Source organism: Oncorhynchus clarkii, chromosome 20 (genome assembly GCF_045791955.1).
Source record: "Oncorhynchus clarkii lewisi isolate Uvic-CL-2024 chromosome 20, UVic_Ocla_1.0, whole genome shotgun sequence".
In the NCBI taxonomy this organism is placed as follows: domain Eukaryota; kingdom Metazoa; phylum Chordata; class Actinopteri; order Salmoniformes; family Salmonidae; genus Oncorhynchus; species Oncorhynchus clarkii.
Window position 1 is genome coordinate 46,881,500 of NC_092166.1, and position 15,201 is coordinate 46,896,700.

The 15,201-nt window shown below is 43.9% G+C and overlaps 1 protein-coding gene across 1 annotated transcript; it reads right to left on the bottom strand.

The window, feature by feature from the left end:
* Positions 1 to 9,897: 9,897 nt before the first annotated feature.
* LOC139377461 (leucine-rich repeat-containing protein 3B-like) lies at positions 9,898 to 10,716 on the bottom strand. The gene has a single exon (XM_071120490.1). The coding sequence runs from the start codon at positions 10,693 to 10,695 to the stop codon at positions 9,898 to 9,900; it is 798 nt and encodes a 265-aa protein (XP_070976591.1). The 5' UTR covers positions 10,696 to 10,716.
* Positions 10,717 to 15,201: the final 4,485 nt, after the last annotated feature.

The window sequence follows — 15,201 nt, forward strand, 5'->3', positions numbered from 1 at the left end:
CCTCGATGACATCCTGGACTTCTCCAAAATCATTCCGGAACACATACTGCTTGTCCGCCAAGTCCTGAGACGCCTCCTGCAGAGCCAACTATATGTCAAGGTAAAGAAGTGTGAGTTCCACGTATCCCAAGTTTCCTTCCTGGATCACATTATCTCTACCGTAGCCATCCAAATGGACCCCGTAAAGGTTGAGGAGATCGCCGACTGGCCCTGTCCCACCTCACTCAGAGCAGACGCTTCTACTCACCCCGGCCTGCTAACTTTAAACGCTGTGTCTCCCGCATGCTAGCGTAGCAACGACTATCCGCGGCTTCCCTGTTCCATCTGTTGCTGTTCACTGGACCCTATGATCACTTGGCTACACAGCTGATGCCTGCTGGACTGTTCATTTATCACGATACTCCGCTTTACTTTTTACATGTCGGCCCTAGCCCCAAACTCAGGCCCTGTGTGTAGTTAACCAACCCTCTCTGCCCATTCATCGCCATTTTACCTGTTGTTGTCTCAGCTAGCTCTCCCAATCAACACCTGTGATTGCTTTATGCCTCGCTTTATGTCTCTCTCAAATGTCAATATGCCTTGTATACTGTTGTTTAGAATAGTTATCATTTTTTTAGTTTACAGTGGAGCCCCGAGTCTCACTCTACATTTCTCAGATTCCTCCTTTGTCCCACCCCCCCACACATGCGGTGACCTCACCCAATATAAACAGCACATCCAGAGATGCAACCTCTCGTATCATCACTCAGTGCCTGGGCTTACCTCCACTGTACCCGCACCCCACCATACCCCTCCCTGTCTGCACATTATGCCCTGAATCTATTCTACCACGACCAGAAATCTGCTCCTTTTATTCTCCATCCACAACGCACTAGACGACCAGTTTTGATAGCCAAGGCCATACCCTCATCCTACTCCGCCTCTTTTCCTCTGGTGATGTGGAGGTTAACCCAGGCCCTGCGTGTCCACAGGCACTCTCATTTGTTGACTTCTGTAATCGAAAAAGCCTTGGTCTCATGCATGTTGACATCAGAAGCCTCCTCCCTAAGTTTGTTTTACTCACTGCTTTAGCACACTCCGCCAACCCTGATGTCCTAGCCGTGTCTGAATCCTGGCTTAGGAAGGCCCCCAAAATTCTGAGATTTCCATACACAACTACAACATTTTCTGTCAAGATAGAACTGCCAAAGGGGAGGAGTTGCAATATACTGCAGAGATAGCTTGCAAAGTTCTGTCATACTTTCTAGGTCTATGCCCAAAAGTCTCTCCAGAAATATGTCTCTCACTGTTGCCACCTGTTATAGACCCTCTTCAGCTCCCAGCTGTGCCCTGGACACCATATGTGAATTGATTGCCCCCCATCTATCTTCAGAGTTCGTTCTGTTAGGTGACCTAAACTGGGATATGCTTAACACCCCAGCAGTCCTACAATCTAAGCTAGATGCCCTCGATCTCACACAAATTATCAAGGAAACCACCAGGTACAACCCTAAGTCCGTAAACACGTGAACCCTCATAGATATTATCCTGACCAACTTGCACTCCAAATACACCTCTGCTGTTTTCAATCAGGATCTCAGCTATCACTGCCTCATTGCCTGCATCCGCTATGGGTCCGTGGTCAAACGACCACCCCTCATCACTGTCAAACACTCCCTAAAACACTTCTGCAAGCAGGCCTTTCTAATCGACCTGGCCCGGGTACCCTGGAAGGATATTGACCTCATCCCGCCAGTCGATGATGCCTGGTCGTTCTTTAAAGTAATTTCCTCACCATCTTAAATAAGCATGCCCCTTTCAAAAAATGTAGAACTAAGAACAGATATAGCCCTTGGTTCGCTCCAGACCTGACTGCCCTCGACCAGCACAAAAACATCCTGTGGCAGACTGCAAAAGCATTGAATAGTCCCCACGATATGCAACTTTTCAGGGAAGTTAGGAACCAATACATGCAGTCAGTCATGAAAGCAAAGGTTAGCTTCTTCAAACAGAAATGTGTATCCTGTAGCTCTAACTCCAAGTTTTGGGACACTGTAATGTCCATGGAGAACAATAGCACCTCCTCCCATCTGCCCACTGCACTGAGGCTAGGTAATACGGTCACCACTGATAAATCCATGATAATTAAAAATTTCCATAAGCATTTCTCTACGGCTGGCGATGCTTTCCTCCTGGCTACCCCAACCCCGGCCAACAGCTCCGCACCCCCCGCAGCTACGTACTCAATAATCCCCAGCTTCTCCTTCACCCAAATCCAGGAAGCAGATGTTCTGAAAGAGCTGCAAAACCTGGATCTGTACAAATCAGCTGGTCTAGACAATCTGGACCCTCTCTTTCTAAAATTATCCGCCACCATTGTTGCAACCCCTATTACCAGTCTGTTCAATCTCTCCTTCAGTATCGTCCGAGATCCCTAAAGATTGGAGAGCTCTCAAAGGGGGTGACACTCTAGACCCAAACTGTTATAGACCTATATCCATCCTGCCCTGCCTTTCTAAAGTCTGTAACAGCCAAGTAAATAAACAGATCACTGACCATTTAGAATCCCACCGTACCTTCTCCGCTGTGCAATCCGGTTTCCGAGCTGGTCATGTCACGTTCTGATCTTAGTTCCTTTATTTTGTCATTTTTTTAGCATGGTCAGGGCGTGAGTTGGGTGGGTTGTCTATGTTAGTTTGTCTATGATTTTCTATTTCTGTGTTTGGCCTGATATGGTTCTCAATCAGAGGCAGCTGTCAATCTTTGTCCCTGATTGAGAACCATATTTAGGTAGCCTGTTTTCCATTGTGTTTGTTGGGTGGTTATTTTCTGTTTAGTGTTGTGTTGCACCTTCGTTGGTTGTTTATTGTTTATTGTTTTGTTTTCAGTGTTTATTAAAATATTTAAAATATGAACACTTACCACGCTGTACCTTGGTCCTCCTCTCCTTCCCCAGACGACAAGCGTTACATCATGGGTGCACCTCAGCCACGCTCAAGGTACTAAATGATATCATAACCGCCATCGATAAAAGACAGTACTGTGCAGTTGTCTTCATCGACCTGGCCAAAGATTTCGACTCTGTCAATCACCGCATTCTTATCAGCAGACTCAATAGCCTTGGTTTCTTAACTTCTTGGTGACAGGGGGCAGTATTTTCAAGTCCGGATTGAAATGCATGACCAAATTCAACTACCTGCTACTCATCCCCAGAAGATACGATATGAAAATTATTAGTAGATTTGAATAGAAAACACTCTGAAGTTTCTAAAACTGTTTGAATCATGTCTGTGAGTATAACAGAACTTATTTAGCAGGCGAAACCCCGAGGACAAACCATACAGATTATTTTTTTTGAGGTCACTCTCTTTTCAATGGGTTTTCATTGGGAATCCTTCTTATAGTTCCTATCGCTTCCACAGGATGTCAACAGTCTTTAGAAATTGGTTGAGGTTTGTCCTTTGTGTAATGAAGAAGTACGGCCATCTTGAACGAGGGTAACTTGAAGTGTACTGTTAGATAGAGGCGCGTGACCAGAAAGCTAGCTACAGTTTGTTTTCCTCCTGTATTGAACACAGATCATCCCGTCTTCAATTTTATCCATTATTTACGTTTAAAAAAATACCTAAAGTTGTATTACAAAAGTAGTTTGAAATGTTTGGCAAAGTTTACAGGTAACTTTTGAGATATTTTGTAGTCATGTTGCGCAAGTTGGAACTGGTGTTTTTCTGGATCAAACGCGCCAAATAAAGGGACATTTTGGATATATATCGACATAATTAACCGAACAAAAGGACCATTTGTGAGGTTTATGGGACATATTGGAGTGCCAACAAAGAAGCTCGTCAAAGGTAAGGCATGAATTATATATATATATATTTTCTGCATTTTGTGTCGCGCCTGCAGGGTTGAAATATGCTTCTCTATCTTTGTTTACTATGGTGCCATCCTCAGATATTAGCATCGTTTGCTTTCGCCGAAAATACTTTTTGAAATCTGATATGTTGGCTGGATTCACAACAAGTGTAGCTTTAATTTGATATCTTGCATGTGTGATTTAGTAATTTATTTGAATTTGGCCCTCTGCATTTTCACTGGCTTTTGGCCAGCTAGCGTCACCAACTACTTCGCAGACAAAGTTCAGTGTGTCAAATTGGAGGGCCTGTTGTCCGAACCTCTGACAGTCTCTACGGCAATACCACAGGGTTCAATTCTCGAGCCGACTCTTTTCTCTGTATACATCAACGATGCCGCTCTTGATTCCTTGATCCACCTCTACGCAGACGACACCATTCTGTATACATCTGGCCCTTCCTTGGACACTGTTAACTAACCTCCAAACGAGCTTCAATGCCATACAACGCTCCTTCAATGGCCTCCAACTGCTCTTAAACGCTAGTAAAACCAAAAGCATGCTTTTCAACCGTTCGCTGCCTGCAACCGCCCGCCTGACTAGCATCACTACCCTGGACGGTTCTGACCTAGAATACGTGGACAACTACAAATACCTAGGTGTCTGGCTAGATTGTAAACTCTCCTTCCAGACTCATATCAAACATCTCCAATCCAAAATCGGAATCGGCTTTCTATTTCGCAACAAAGTAAAGTAAAACTGTAGTTAAGTTAAACTGACTATCCTAGCGATCCTCGACTTCGGTGATGTAATTTACAAAATAGCTTCCAATATTCTACTCAGCAAACTGGATGCAGTCTATCACAGTGCCATCCGTTTTGTTACCAAAGCCCCTTATACCCTTATCCCACTGAGACCTGTATGCTCTAGTCGGCTGGCCCTCGCTACATATTCATCGCCAGACCCACTGGCTCCAGGTCATCTATAAGTCTATGCTAGGTAAAGCTCCGCCTTATCTCGGGTTACTGGTCACGATAACACCCACCTGTAGCACACGCTCCAGCGGGTATATCTCACGGGTCATCCCCAAAGCCAACCCCTCCTTTTGCCGCCTTTCCTTCCAGTTCTCTGCTGCAGGTGACTGGAACGAATTGCAAAAATCGCTGAAGTTGGAGACGTACATTTTCCTCACTAACTTTAAACATCAGCTAACCGAACAGCTAACCGAACGCTGCAGCTGTACATAGTCCATCTGTAAATATCCCACCCAATCTACCCACCTCATCCCCATATTGTTTTTATTTGCTTTTGTGCTCTTTTGCACACCAGTATCACTACTTGCACATCATCTGCTCATCATCATCTGCCCATCTATCACTCCAGTGGTAATCTGCTAAATTGCAATTTCTTTATTACTATCGCCTATTTATTGCCTACCTCATCATGCCAATTGCACACACTGTATATAGACTTTATTTTTTTTCTATTGTGTTATTGACTGTATGCTTGTTTATTCCATGTGTAACTCAGTGTTTGTGTCGCATTGCTTTGCTTTATCTTGGCCAGGCAGATGTAAATGAGAACTTGTTCTCAACTAGCTTACCTGGTTAAATAAAGGGGAAATAAATAAATAAAATAAAACTCAAGCAGGTTCAGCAGTTCCTCAGGTTTACCAATTTTTACAGGCGTTTTCTACTCAACTTTGGTGAGAGAATGCCAATAGTGTGCAAAGCTGTCATCAAGGCAAAGGGTGGCTACTTTGAAGAATCTCAAATATAAAATATATTTTGATTTGTTTTGCACTTTTTTGGTTACTACATGATTCCATATGTGTTATTTCATAGTTCTGATGTCTTCACTATTACACAATGTAGAAAATAGTAAAAATAAAGAAAAAACCTTTAAGGATTAGGTGTGTCCAAACTTTTGACTGGTACTGCAGGTGAAGGAAAGTAGACAAGGACAGGAATAAACTTTACACTATTGATTTGTCCCCAGGGACATCCTCACTCACTGTTCATCAATAGTCTTTACTTCAGGCCGGAAGAGGAAACAATCTGGCCTTCCAAGCCCTCACTGTGAGCCCCCATACTGCCAGGCCCCCATGCTGCTAGGCCCCCATGCTGCCCGGCCCCCGCTGGACACTTTTTAATCGGCAACCCAATGCCAAGTGGGGCTGCGGAGCTGCGCTCTGTGGGATTGGATGTGTCACCCTATCCCCCACTTTGTGTCCCATTACCCAGCAGTTGTAATGCTCACACCAGTGTGACGTGTCTAGGGGTAGCGGGCGGGCAAGGTGAGCTGAGCTGGCCTGAAATGTACATTTAAATTAACCACAGCGACAGCTAGGGAACAGGGAGTGTTACATTACATGTGTGCCCGCCCCACATACTCACAAAGAAATACATGCAGATACACAAATACACACACGGAACTAATTTGTGTCACACACTCAAACACACACAGAATTTCTTTCTTCTCTACCCCCCCCCCCCCACGCACACACACAGACAAGCATGCTTACTGGGGAGGGCGGGACAGGCCAGCTAGCCTGTGTGTGTGGTAAGAAATGTCAGCGAGGGAGGCTTACCATTTATATTTCAGTGCTGTTGAGCCTCCTGCTCATCACGGGAGCCTGCTGTATTTGGGCTTGAGATAAGCTCTGTTAGGATCAATAAAACGGCCCTGTAAAGCAGCCAGGGGGAGCAGTGATGTGGAGAAATGCTGATGCATGAGAGAGCATATCACAACAAACAAATGACAAAGGTACTTATTAAAGAATGTCTTAGAGTGTCCTTGAGATGACCCTCTATAGTAAGAGGAGGTCAAAATGGATGAACAAGCTACCAGAGAGAGAGGACTCTTAAAGCTGAGGTGTTGCCTTAGGGACTAAGGAAGAGTTAGAAGGATGTGACAACTGAAGGCGGCCACTCTGCTGGGCAGCTCAAGGTCACTCGGAGAGAGCTCTACCCAGGCAGGTCACCTCCTGGCCAGGCAACACAGAGAGGGCCAGGTGGTCACACTCTTCCCTCCTCACCACCAGAACTGGGTCACACCGAGTTGATGGATTCCTTTCTTTTTGACTTTCTCTCAAGTCTTTTTATGGCCATCATACATAGTTTATTGGCGTGCTCTGCTCTGGAGGCATTTGGTATTTTTGATGCAGGGATACCCTTGTTGACAAACCCAGTTGTCGGGCATACTGTTCCAACAGCCAATTTCATTATTCATCATCATGTTCTGTGTTAAATCTCACCAATTCATGTAGAATAGACACAAATGCAGCATTTTACATGTTCCTTTACTTGTTCTAATAAGAGATTAAAGTATGTCCCGTATTTTGTGTCCTTTGCAACCTGCATAGTAATAAAAAAGTTATTAAATGCAAATTGGAGTTTTCCTTATTCCATCTCGTTCTAAGGGCAGCTCTGATTAAGTTTAGGGGTTGGGGTGGGCTTTTAACATCCTTGTGTGTGGCAACCTGTTGTTTATTTCAATCTCAGTGTGCTGATTGTTGAGCTTTCATTCAACCTGCTCTGGAGGCAGAGTTGCCCTCAGAACAAGAATGAATAAGGAGTTTTCTTTCTTGGTGTATGTTTTTATTTACCTTTAATTAGCTAGGCAAGTCAGTTAAGAGCAAAGTCTTGTTTACAATGATGGCCTAACCTAGCCAAACCCTCCCATAACCCGGACGATGCTGAGCCAATTGTGCGCTGCCTTATGCTACTCCCAAGCACGGCTGGTTGTGATACAACCCGGGATCGAACCAGGGTCTGTAGTGACACCTCTAGCACTGAGATGCAGTGCCTTAGACCACTGCGCCACTTGGGAGCCCACTGCTGTGTCTTGTTCAATTTTGTTTTATTTCACTCTACTTAACTCCCCTTATCCTATTTCTTCTCTTTCCTCTCCTATCAGAATACACTGAGGAGAAATGGACATGCATTTCCTTGTGCTCGAGTCTGTCTTATTAGGCAATTCATATCTACTACAGCAGAAAATGGACTGGCAGGTCATGGAACCCTGAAATGCAGTTTGAGAAAACCCAGGGGAATGGCCACGGCAGACAGCTTGGATCCCACCATGACCCCAGGACCTCTCAGAGACACTAGGAGGAAGAAGAGGGCAGGAGGTGTCCTAATAGTCTTAAGCTTCCTATTCCTTTTCTCCTTTCATTTGTGATATGTCTGGGATGTTTTCCTGATCATGTGACACTGTCATGGCTGCCAGTAGTAGGAAGTTTGTGGATTTCAGCTACCGGCAGACTGACTGACTGCGCCCTTCACCACTAGGTAAGTCAGTCGTGGTGTTTCCCTCACCACAGAGGGATAGACTACCGCTACCTCAGAGGTTCCCAAACTTTCTCACTAGGACTACCTGAGTGTCCCAGCAGCTTTTTCCCCACCAGGGTATGACAAGCTAATTTCTTTCCTTTGGGGATTAATAAAGTACAATCTCATATCTCATCCCTTTCTGTTTCTTGGAACCCACCATGATGCTAGTTCTGCTCAATGTAAAAATCGAAACATTTAATTATTCATTTTCATTTTTTCAGCCTTTGTTTTCAAATATTCTATCTAATGAACGTGAGTATGAGCTCTTTCGGACAATTTTAGTCCCGGCGGACTCGCACCAGAGTTTTTGAAGCATCACGAGGAACGAGAGGAAACACAGTAGGAACACAGTAGGGGTTATTTATGCATGAAGAATCATTGTGCCATAGTACGTAGGGATGGCTGTTTCTTTGTCTTGGTGAGAATAATAAAGGATCTTACAGTACAGCTTGGAGGGGTTTCCTGTATAGACCTTCTACTGCAAAGAAATGCAGCTTGCAGGTGTACTGATTTATGTGTGTGTGTGCGTGTGCGTGTGCGAGCGAGCAAGCATGAATTGCATGTGTAAAATTATGCACAGTACAGTACATCAATCAGATCTCTGAACCTTTTACCGGTATGAGTGTTTCATTGATGAATTATTAATGTGCATCATATTCTAGTACAGTGGCCTGAATACAGTATAGGCATATTCTAGTACAGTGGCCTGAATACAGTATAGGCAGATTCTAGTACAGTGGCCTGAATACAATATAGGCAGATTCTAGTACAGTGGCCTGAATACAGTATAGGCAGATTCTAGTACAGTGGCCTGAATACAGTATAGGCAGATTCTAGTACAGTGGCCTGAATACAGTATAGGCAGATTCTAGTACAGTGGCCTGAATACAGTATAGGCAGATTCAATTGATGGTCTAGTTCACACATGCACATACATTTGCTGAATTTCTTGAGGTAGAAATAGACCAATCAAATTTAGAACCAACAATAATAAAAAATTATATCCATAAAATATATGATTTAATTGAAAAGAACTACATTTCCCTGTTTATAGACTGTATACTGTAAGGATGTTGTACGTAAAACAATAATACTACATGGAAGGATATGAGTGACAGAGTTGTTAATAGAGTTTGTGTTGCTGCTTGTTGCTATACGGTTGTTATTGCTGTTTGACGTGTCCAAAGGACCCATCACAGGCCCCTTGAGTGGCCCCCTTTTGATAAGAGTGCATCAAGGTGCCTGCATCACTGGATGAATCCCATTTAATCCATTTTAAATCCCAGACAGACTATCCACTCAGTCAACAGGAACTCTTAATGGGCCACTTCTGGTTGAATTATTCATCTGGATTACGTACTGTATGGTGCCCAGGTCTGGACAGGCTTGCTGCATACATGGGCACAAATCCTGTAGCCGCTGTGGCACCCACGTAACAGCCAGGCAGAGCTGTCCTTGGCTGGCACTGAATGGCCTGGGGTGTGGGTGCAGCTAGGTTACCGCCCTATAGCTAGGTTATGGCTCTATAAGAGTGTGTGGCTCTCCTTTCTTTTTTAAAGTGTTCTACTCTGCTAGCCTGAATACAGTATAGGCAGATTCTAGTACAGTGGCTTCGCCTAAACAGGTGCACGGTTTCTTTCGCCTCCACATACGGCCCTATAACCACCTGTCTTAGCCCTCCAGGCTTATCCCTCCAGCCTTAGCTCCCCTCTGGGTTCTCCTGGCCCTGGGCTATACAACAGTGCTGATGGTAGAAGAGGCCTCGGACTGTTCCTGCTTGGTGGGCAGAGACTTGAGGTACTCCAGGTGGCGGCGGGCGTCCTCTGTGTTGTTCCGGACGTAGTAGACCAGGTAGGAGATGACCATGGTGAACCAGCCGAACATTGTGACCAGCATGGCCACATCTGTGGTCTTCTTCATCACCACGCACAGGTCCAGGTCCTGGGCCAGCAGGAAGGGCACGCCCTCTGCCCCCACGTCGGGCGGCTCTGACGTCTCGCACACGATGCCCGTCAGCGACAGGGGCTCCAGGTGGATGAAGGGCATGGCCAGCTGCAGGCTGCAGTCGCAGTGCCACGGGTTGTTGGTCAGGTTGGCGCGCGCCCGCAGCCCCTCGAAGGCCTCGGGGTTAAAGTTGACCAGTTTGTTGGAGGACAGGTCCAGAAAGGTGAGCGAGGGCCCCAGGCCCCTGAAGGCCCCTGGCTTCAGCTGGGCCAGCTCATTGTTCGAAAGGTCCAGCTCGCTGAGCATGGGCAGGTCCCAGAAGGCGTTGCTGGGGACCACAGTGAGCAGGTTGAAGTCCAGGTAGATGCGTTGCGTGTCATTGGGCAGGTCCTGGGGGATCTCGGTGAGACGCAGGTTGCTGCACCGCACCGTCTTGCCACGGCCGTCGCTCTCGGAGCAGTAGCAGCCCTGGGAGCAGCTGGTGGCGGCGTGGTGGAAGCAGAAGGTCATCAGTACCAGGCTGTGCAGCAGCAGACACATGACCACCGAGTGGCGCAGTAGCCAGCCGTTCTCCAGAAGGGGCATGGTGCGATATGGGCATGTTCCAGAGAAGACCAACCTGGGAGAAGGGGCGGAGCCAGTGTCGACCTCCCAAATGGCTGTCAAGCCTATAGAGAAACAGGAAGCAGGATTGGTGGAGGGAGACAACACAACCTACTGATAGGAGAGGTACAAATTAACACCCTCCAGTAGCTGCAATTTGTCACCAACCATGCAAAAAATCTATGATAAATAGTGTTTGGCCAGTAACCGAAAGGTTGCTGGTTCGAATCCCGAGCTGACTAGGTGAAAAATCTGTTGACGTGCCCTGTAGCAAGGAACCCTTATTGCTCCTTTAAGTCACTTTGGATAAGAGAATCTGCTAAATGACTGAAATGTAATGTAAATAGTTAAAAGTACATGTGCTCAAGAAAGTTATTTTATACACAGATGCAAGATAACTAGCCCTGTGGTGAGGAGGCAGAGGGGATCTCGCAGTCTTGTTTCAGCACAGTCGGTTGACTAGACCGTGTTTACACGTCTAGCTTTAGGGAAAGGATGAGGATCCAAATCAAAAATCACACTGGCAAAAACAAGCATCAAGCAAAGAGAGCTTTGGTGTCACCGTGAGTCTATGATAATTGACTTCCCTGCAGTGCTGGCCTATTTCAGTGCAGAGCTGCTGATACCATTAATATAATCCATGTCTGCACCACAGTGACAGGGATATGAACAAAATGCTTTCGTCCTTAGACATATTTCACAAAAATACCCGCCACATTATATTATACACAATGGGAATGCCGTTCTGTACCTCTAACATTCTACCAACAAGGACTCCAGAATCTATCATTCTCTTTGAGCTTTGTATATTCTTTGTGCTATGACGAAATTGTTTACTGTATTTAGTAACGTTGCCAGAGCCGCTTGGCCATTTGGTCATTCAGCGCCACCACTGTGTTCATTAGGCTAATCAATAAACTGCTTTTGTGCACAGAACCAGGGTCATTTTGTCTGAAGTGCAAGTAACACTGAGGTAACAACTTGTTTGTGTGTCCTGTAATTTACACTTTTTATTTTGCATGTAAGCCTCTAAAAATAGTCTGTCCTCCAACCTTAACACACTTCATTAATACCTGAACACCAACCATCTGCTATCCCATTACTAATCCTCTTAGGGAAAAAACAACTTAATGTCAATGGAACGTCATTGTATGTTGGCCATCCAACACCATTGTAAGGCTAAATGCTAAAACAGCATCAAAGGCAATCAAAACAGCCTTAGCATGTGGTGCTAGCAGCCATATCCTCTCCTGTAAAAACAATAGAGCTTAAACTCTCTGACTTTGGCTGGTTCTTCAAAATGGCTGGAGACCAGGGCAAGATCCACTTACCCAGATTAAAAATTGAAATCGATCTCTAAGTACCTCTTAGTATCACATGACGGACGGAGTCGTCTAAGGGACGCATCCTAATAAGACCCATCGCAATAGACTAGACCAGTTGAAGGAATGCCAGGGCAATAGCCCTTGTAATGAGTCTGGGGAGAAAGAGAGATATGTCCAAAGCACCCAGAGTAGATCAAGACCGTCCCTATCAGCCCTGCCCTGTACTTCCTCCTCACAAAGACCCACTCAGATGATTATCCCCAATTCTTCCTTAGTGCTAAACAAAGAAGCCCGACGTATTTTAGTCTGCGGTCTGCACTTATTGAAAGGGTATATTGTGGAACAACACTGACTACAGATAACACCAAATGCCCAGGGATATGAAAAGGCTGCCTAAATTGAATGGGGTGTAACACGGTGTTCCTGTGTAAGACAAGTGGTATTTTTTCCATCATGCTCCATGTGGCCCTGACATTTCACTGACTGGGGGAGGGAGGGGGCGGAGGTATGGAGACCCACGGAAATTGGACACATGAGGACAGAGTTGTGAGAGTCCAAAGAGAGAGAATGACATTGAGAGAGAGGGAGAGAGAGAGAGAGATCTGAGGAGAGGAGGTAACATTACAATGACAACGGAGAAGAACACAGAGGAAGGAACACTGAAGAGAGATTAATGAAATGTATAGCGGAAAGAGGGAAATATTTGCATGTCATGGGCGGAGGAGGATGGATGACAGAGGGATGGATATGGTGATGGAGAGACAAGAGTGAGTGTGGGATAAAGCTATGGGACATCAGGAGGAGAGAAAGAGAGCAACAACAACCTCATTAAAAGGTCCAAACCGTTTATCTCAATATCAAATAATTGGCAGTGAGTTTTGGAACTCTTTCTTATTGGTCTGTTAACGAATTTAACACATGGTGATGTCACCGTGGATGGCCAAAATTCCCTCCCACCAAAACAATATTTTCAAACAGCTCTTACACTATCATCATTTTCACTTTCAACCTCAGTGTGGAAATAGATCTATAAACACAGGTAAATCAAGTTCTTGACTGCACTGGGACTTTAAATCAATAGATCAATACATCGGGTTAAGTTCATTCTGTCCACAACCCACTGGGCACAGATGTAATTTCAAAGTCTAGTTTTGATTTACATATGGTTGAATAGTCAACTAAGGTGACTTCAACGTTAAACCAATAGAAAATGTCACCATGTCATTGGATTTAGGTTAGAAGTTGGGTGAGAAAAAAGGTGGACAATGTCAGTGTGCCCTTGAGCAAGGCACTTAACCCTAACTGCTCTTGTAATTCGCTTTAGATAAGAGCGTTTGCTAAATCACGTAAATGTAATTCAACGTCATCACATTGAATGTTTTTGTTGAAATGATGTGGAAACATCGTTGATTCATAATTTAATTTGACAAGACTCTCAAGACAAGAGCAGTCAATATTACAATAATGCATCTCAGGCGCCAAGTGCGCAAGAGTAATCATTTAAACAGGTCCTAAATTTGCTCCACAACTCAGCCAAACAACAGCTTGAGCCGAATGAGATATAGGTTCCCTTTTCATTATTAATCAACATAATAGTCATTGAGGAATTAAACTACGATGTCCTCAATGCAAAGGATTGTCAAAGTTGTTAATGTATGATTTGGTGTGATTGTTAATTGTATTATCTTTCTGTCCAGGCAACCAATGATAGGCCTAACCTGTCTAAGCAGGTCATGAGGATGATACATGGAAATAGGGTAGAGAGAGAGAGAGAGAGAGAGAGAAGAGCTTTGAGGGAAATATCAATATGTTATTTTGAGATGCAGACACTTGGATATGAGTCTAACCTTATTACCATGCTCTCCAAACACCACTCTTCGGTCCCTGTCCACCCAAATCACGAAAACATTTGTGTCTGATTAGGGACTCAGATTATTGTTGAATGCCTGCCTGATTTCCATTGGAAGCCCTCGTGCATTTATTTCCAGAATAATATATTCTGGTAGAGAAACAGGAACACACGTTTTCATTAAAGGGGCAATACGCAGTTGAAACTATAATAAAGAGTCACCACGCTACTGTTTAAGTAAACAGCTATGGGATAAGGGCTGGAGAAATGTAACCACTCACAAATTCATACACATACCTATGGATACAAGGACTGACCATACTTGATATTATATATACAAGTATAGGGCTATATAGTTAGTGTTTTTTTTATTACATTGTTTACAAACAATGGAATAAAACAAGCTTATATTTTGGGTTGTGATGGGGTAAGCTCGAGGCATTTATAAGTTATATTCTTCAAGAATCAATGGGTACCATACTTAAAAGTAATTGAAAAGTAAAAATAAAAAAATCACAGATTGTCCCTTTAAGCAGAACATAATTTAGATTTATTAGTCCATATAATAATGTACAGCTGCAGGAATTAATTTACATTTTGAATGTTTACCCCTGCCTTTGAAATGTTTTATCAATTCAAATGAAAGCAATGAAGGAATTATTTAAGGATGGATCAAGTTTTTATTAAATTGTTCACTTTGAAGGGTATTCAGACATACAATACATTCATACATAAAATTACTTAATCATAAATAATGACATGATTACCACTTAGGATATTATGACGCTATTCTTTACTGTTATTTACACACTCACAAATATTTGACCTACTCCTTTTCTCTGCTTTAATATTCAGAAATGTCATTGTAAGCAAAAAGCGTGTCACCAATGCCTCCTGGGGAATTGATAGCTTTTTGATAAGCTAACACGGTTTGGTTTATTCTTAAACAATACTTTTCTGAGCCTGAATGTATTAAATACGTTGCAGTTATTTATTTCCCGTTATAGGCTAAGTGTAGCTCAAATAAATAGCCTACAAGATACTGCATGCTGTATTTAAAAGTAGATGTTAATGTCTGTATATTGAAGTCACAGTAAAATGCATGCATTTGGAATAAGAACATGCACAAGCGTCACTTACATCTTTAGCATTCTTCCTCTCCTTCGCATGGCGGGTGGCACACAACATAATCACTTTAGTTTCAGGACAGTTTCAAATTGTCAAAATATATCAGAATTCATTCCACTCCAAACTGCAATTCGCCAATATTTTCGATCGCATCAATGAGGTCCTCTGTTGCAATTCGGCCAACTT

Bases quoted from the DNA above. Each gene is read 5' to 3' on its own strand.
- LOC139377461 (XM_071120490.1), bottom strand. From the start codon at position 10,695: ATGCCCCTTCTGGAGAACGGCTGGCTACTGCGCCACTCGGTGGTCATG.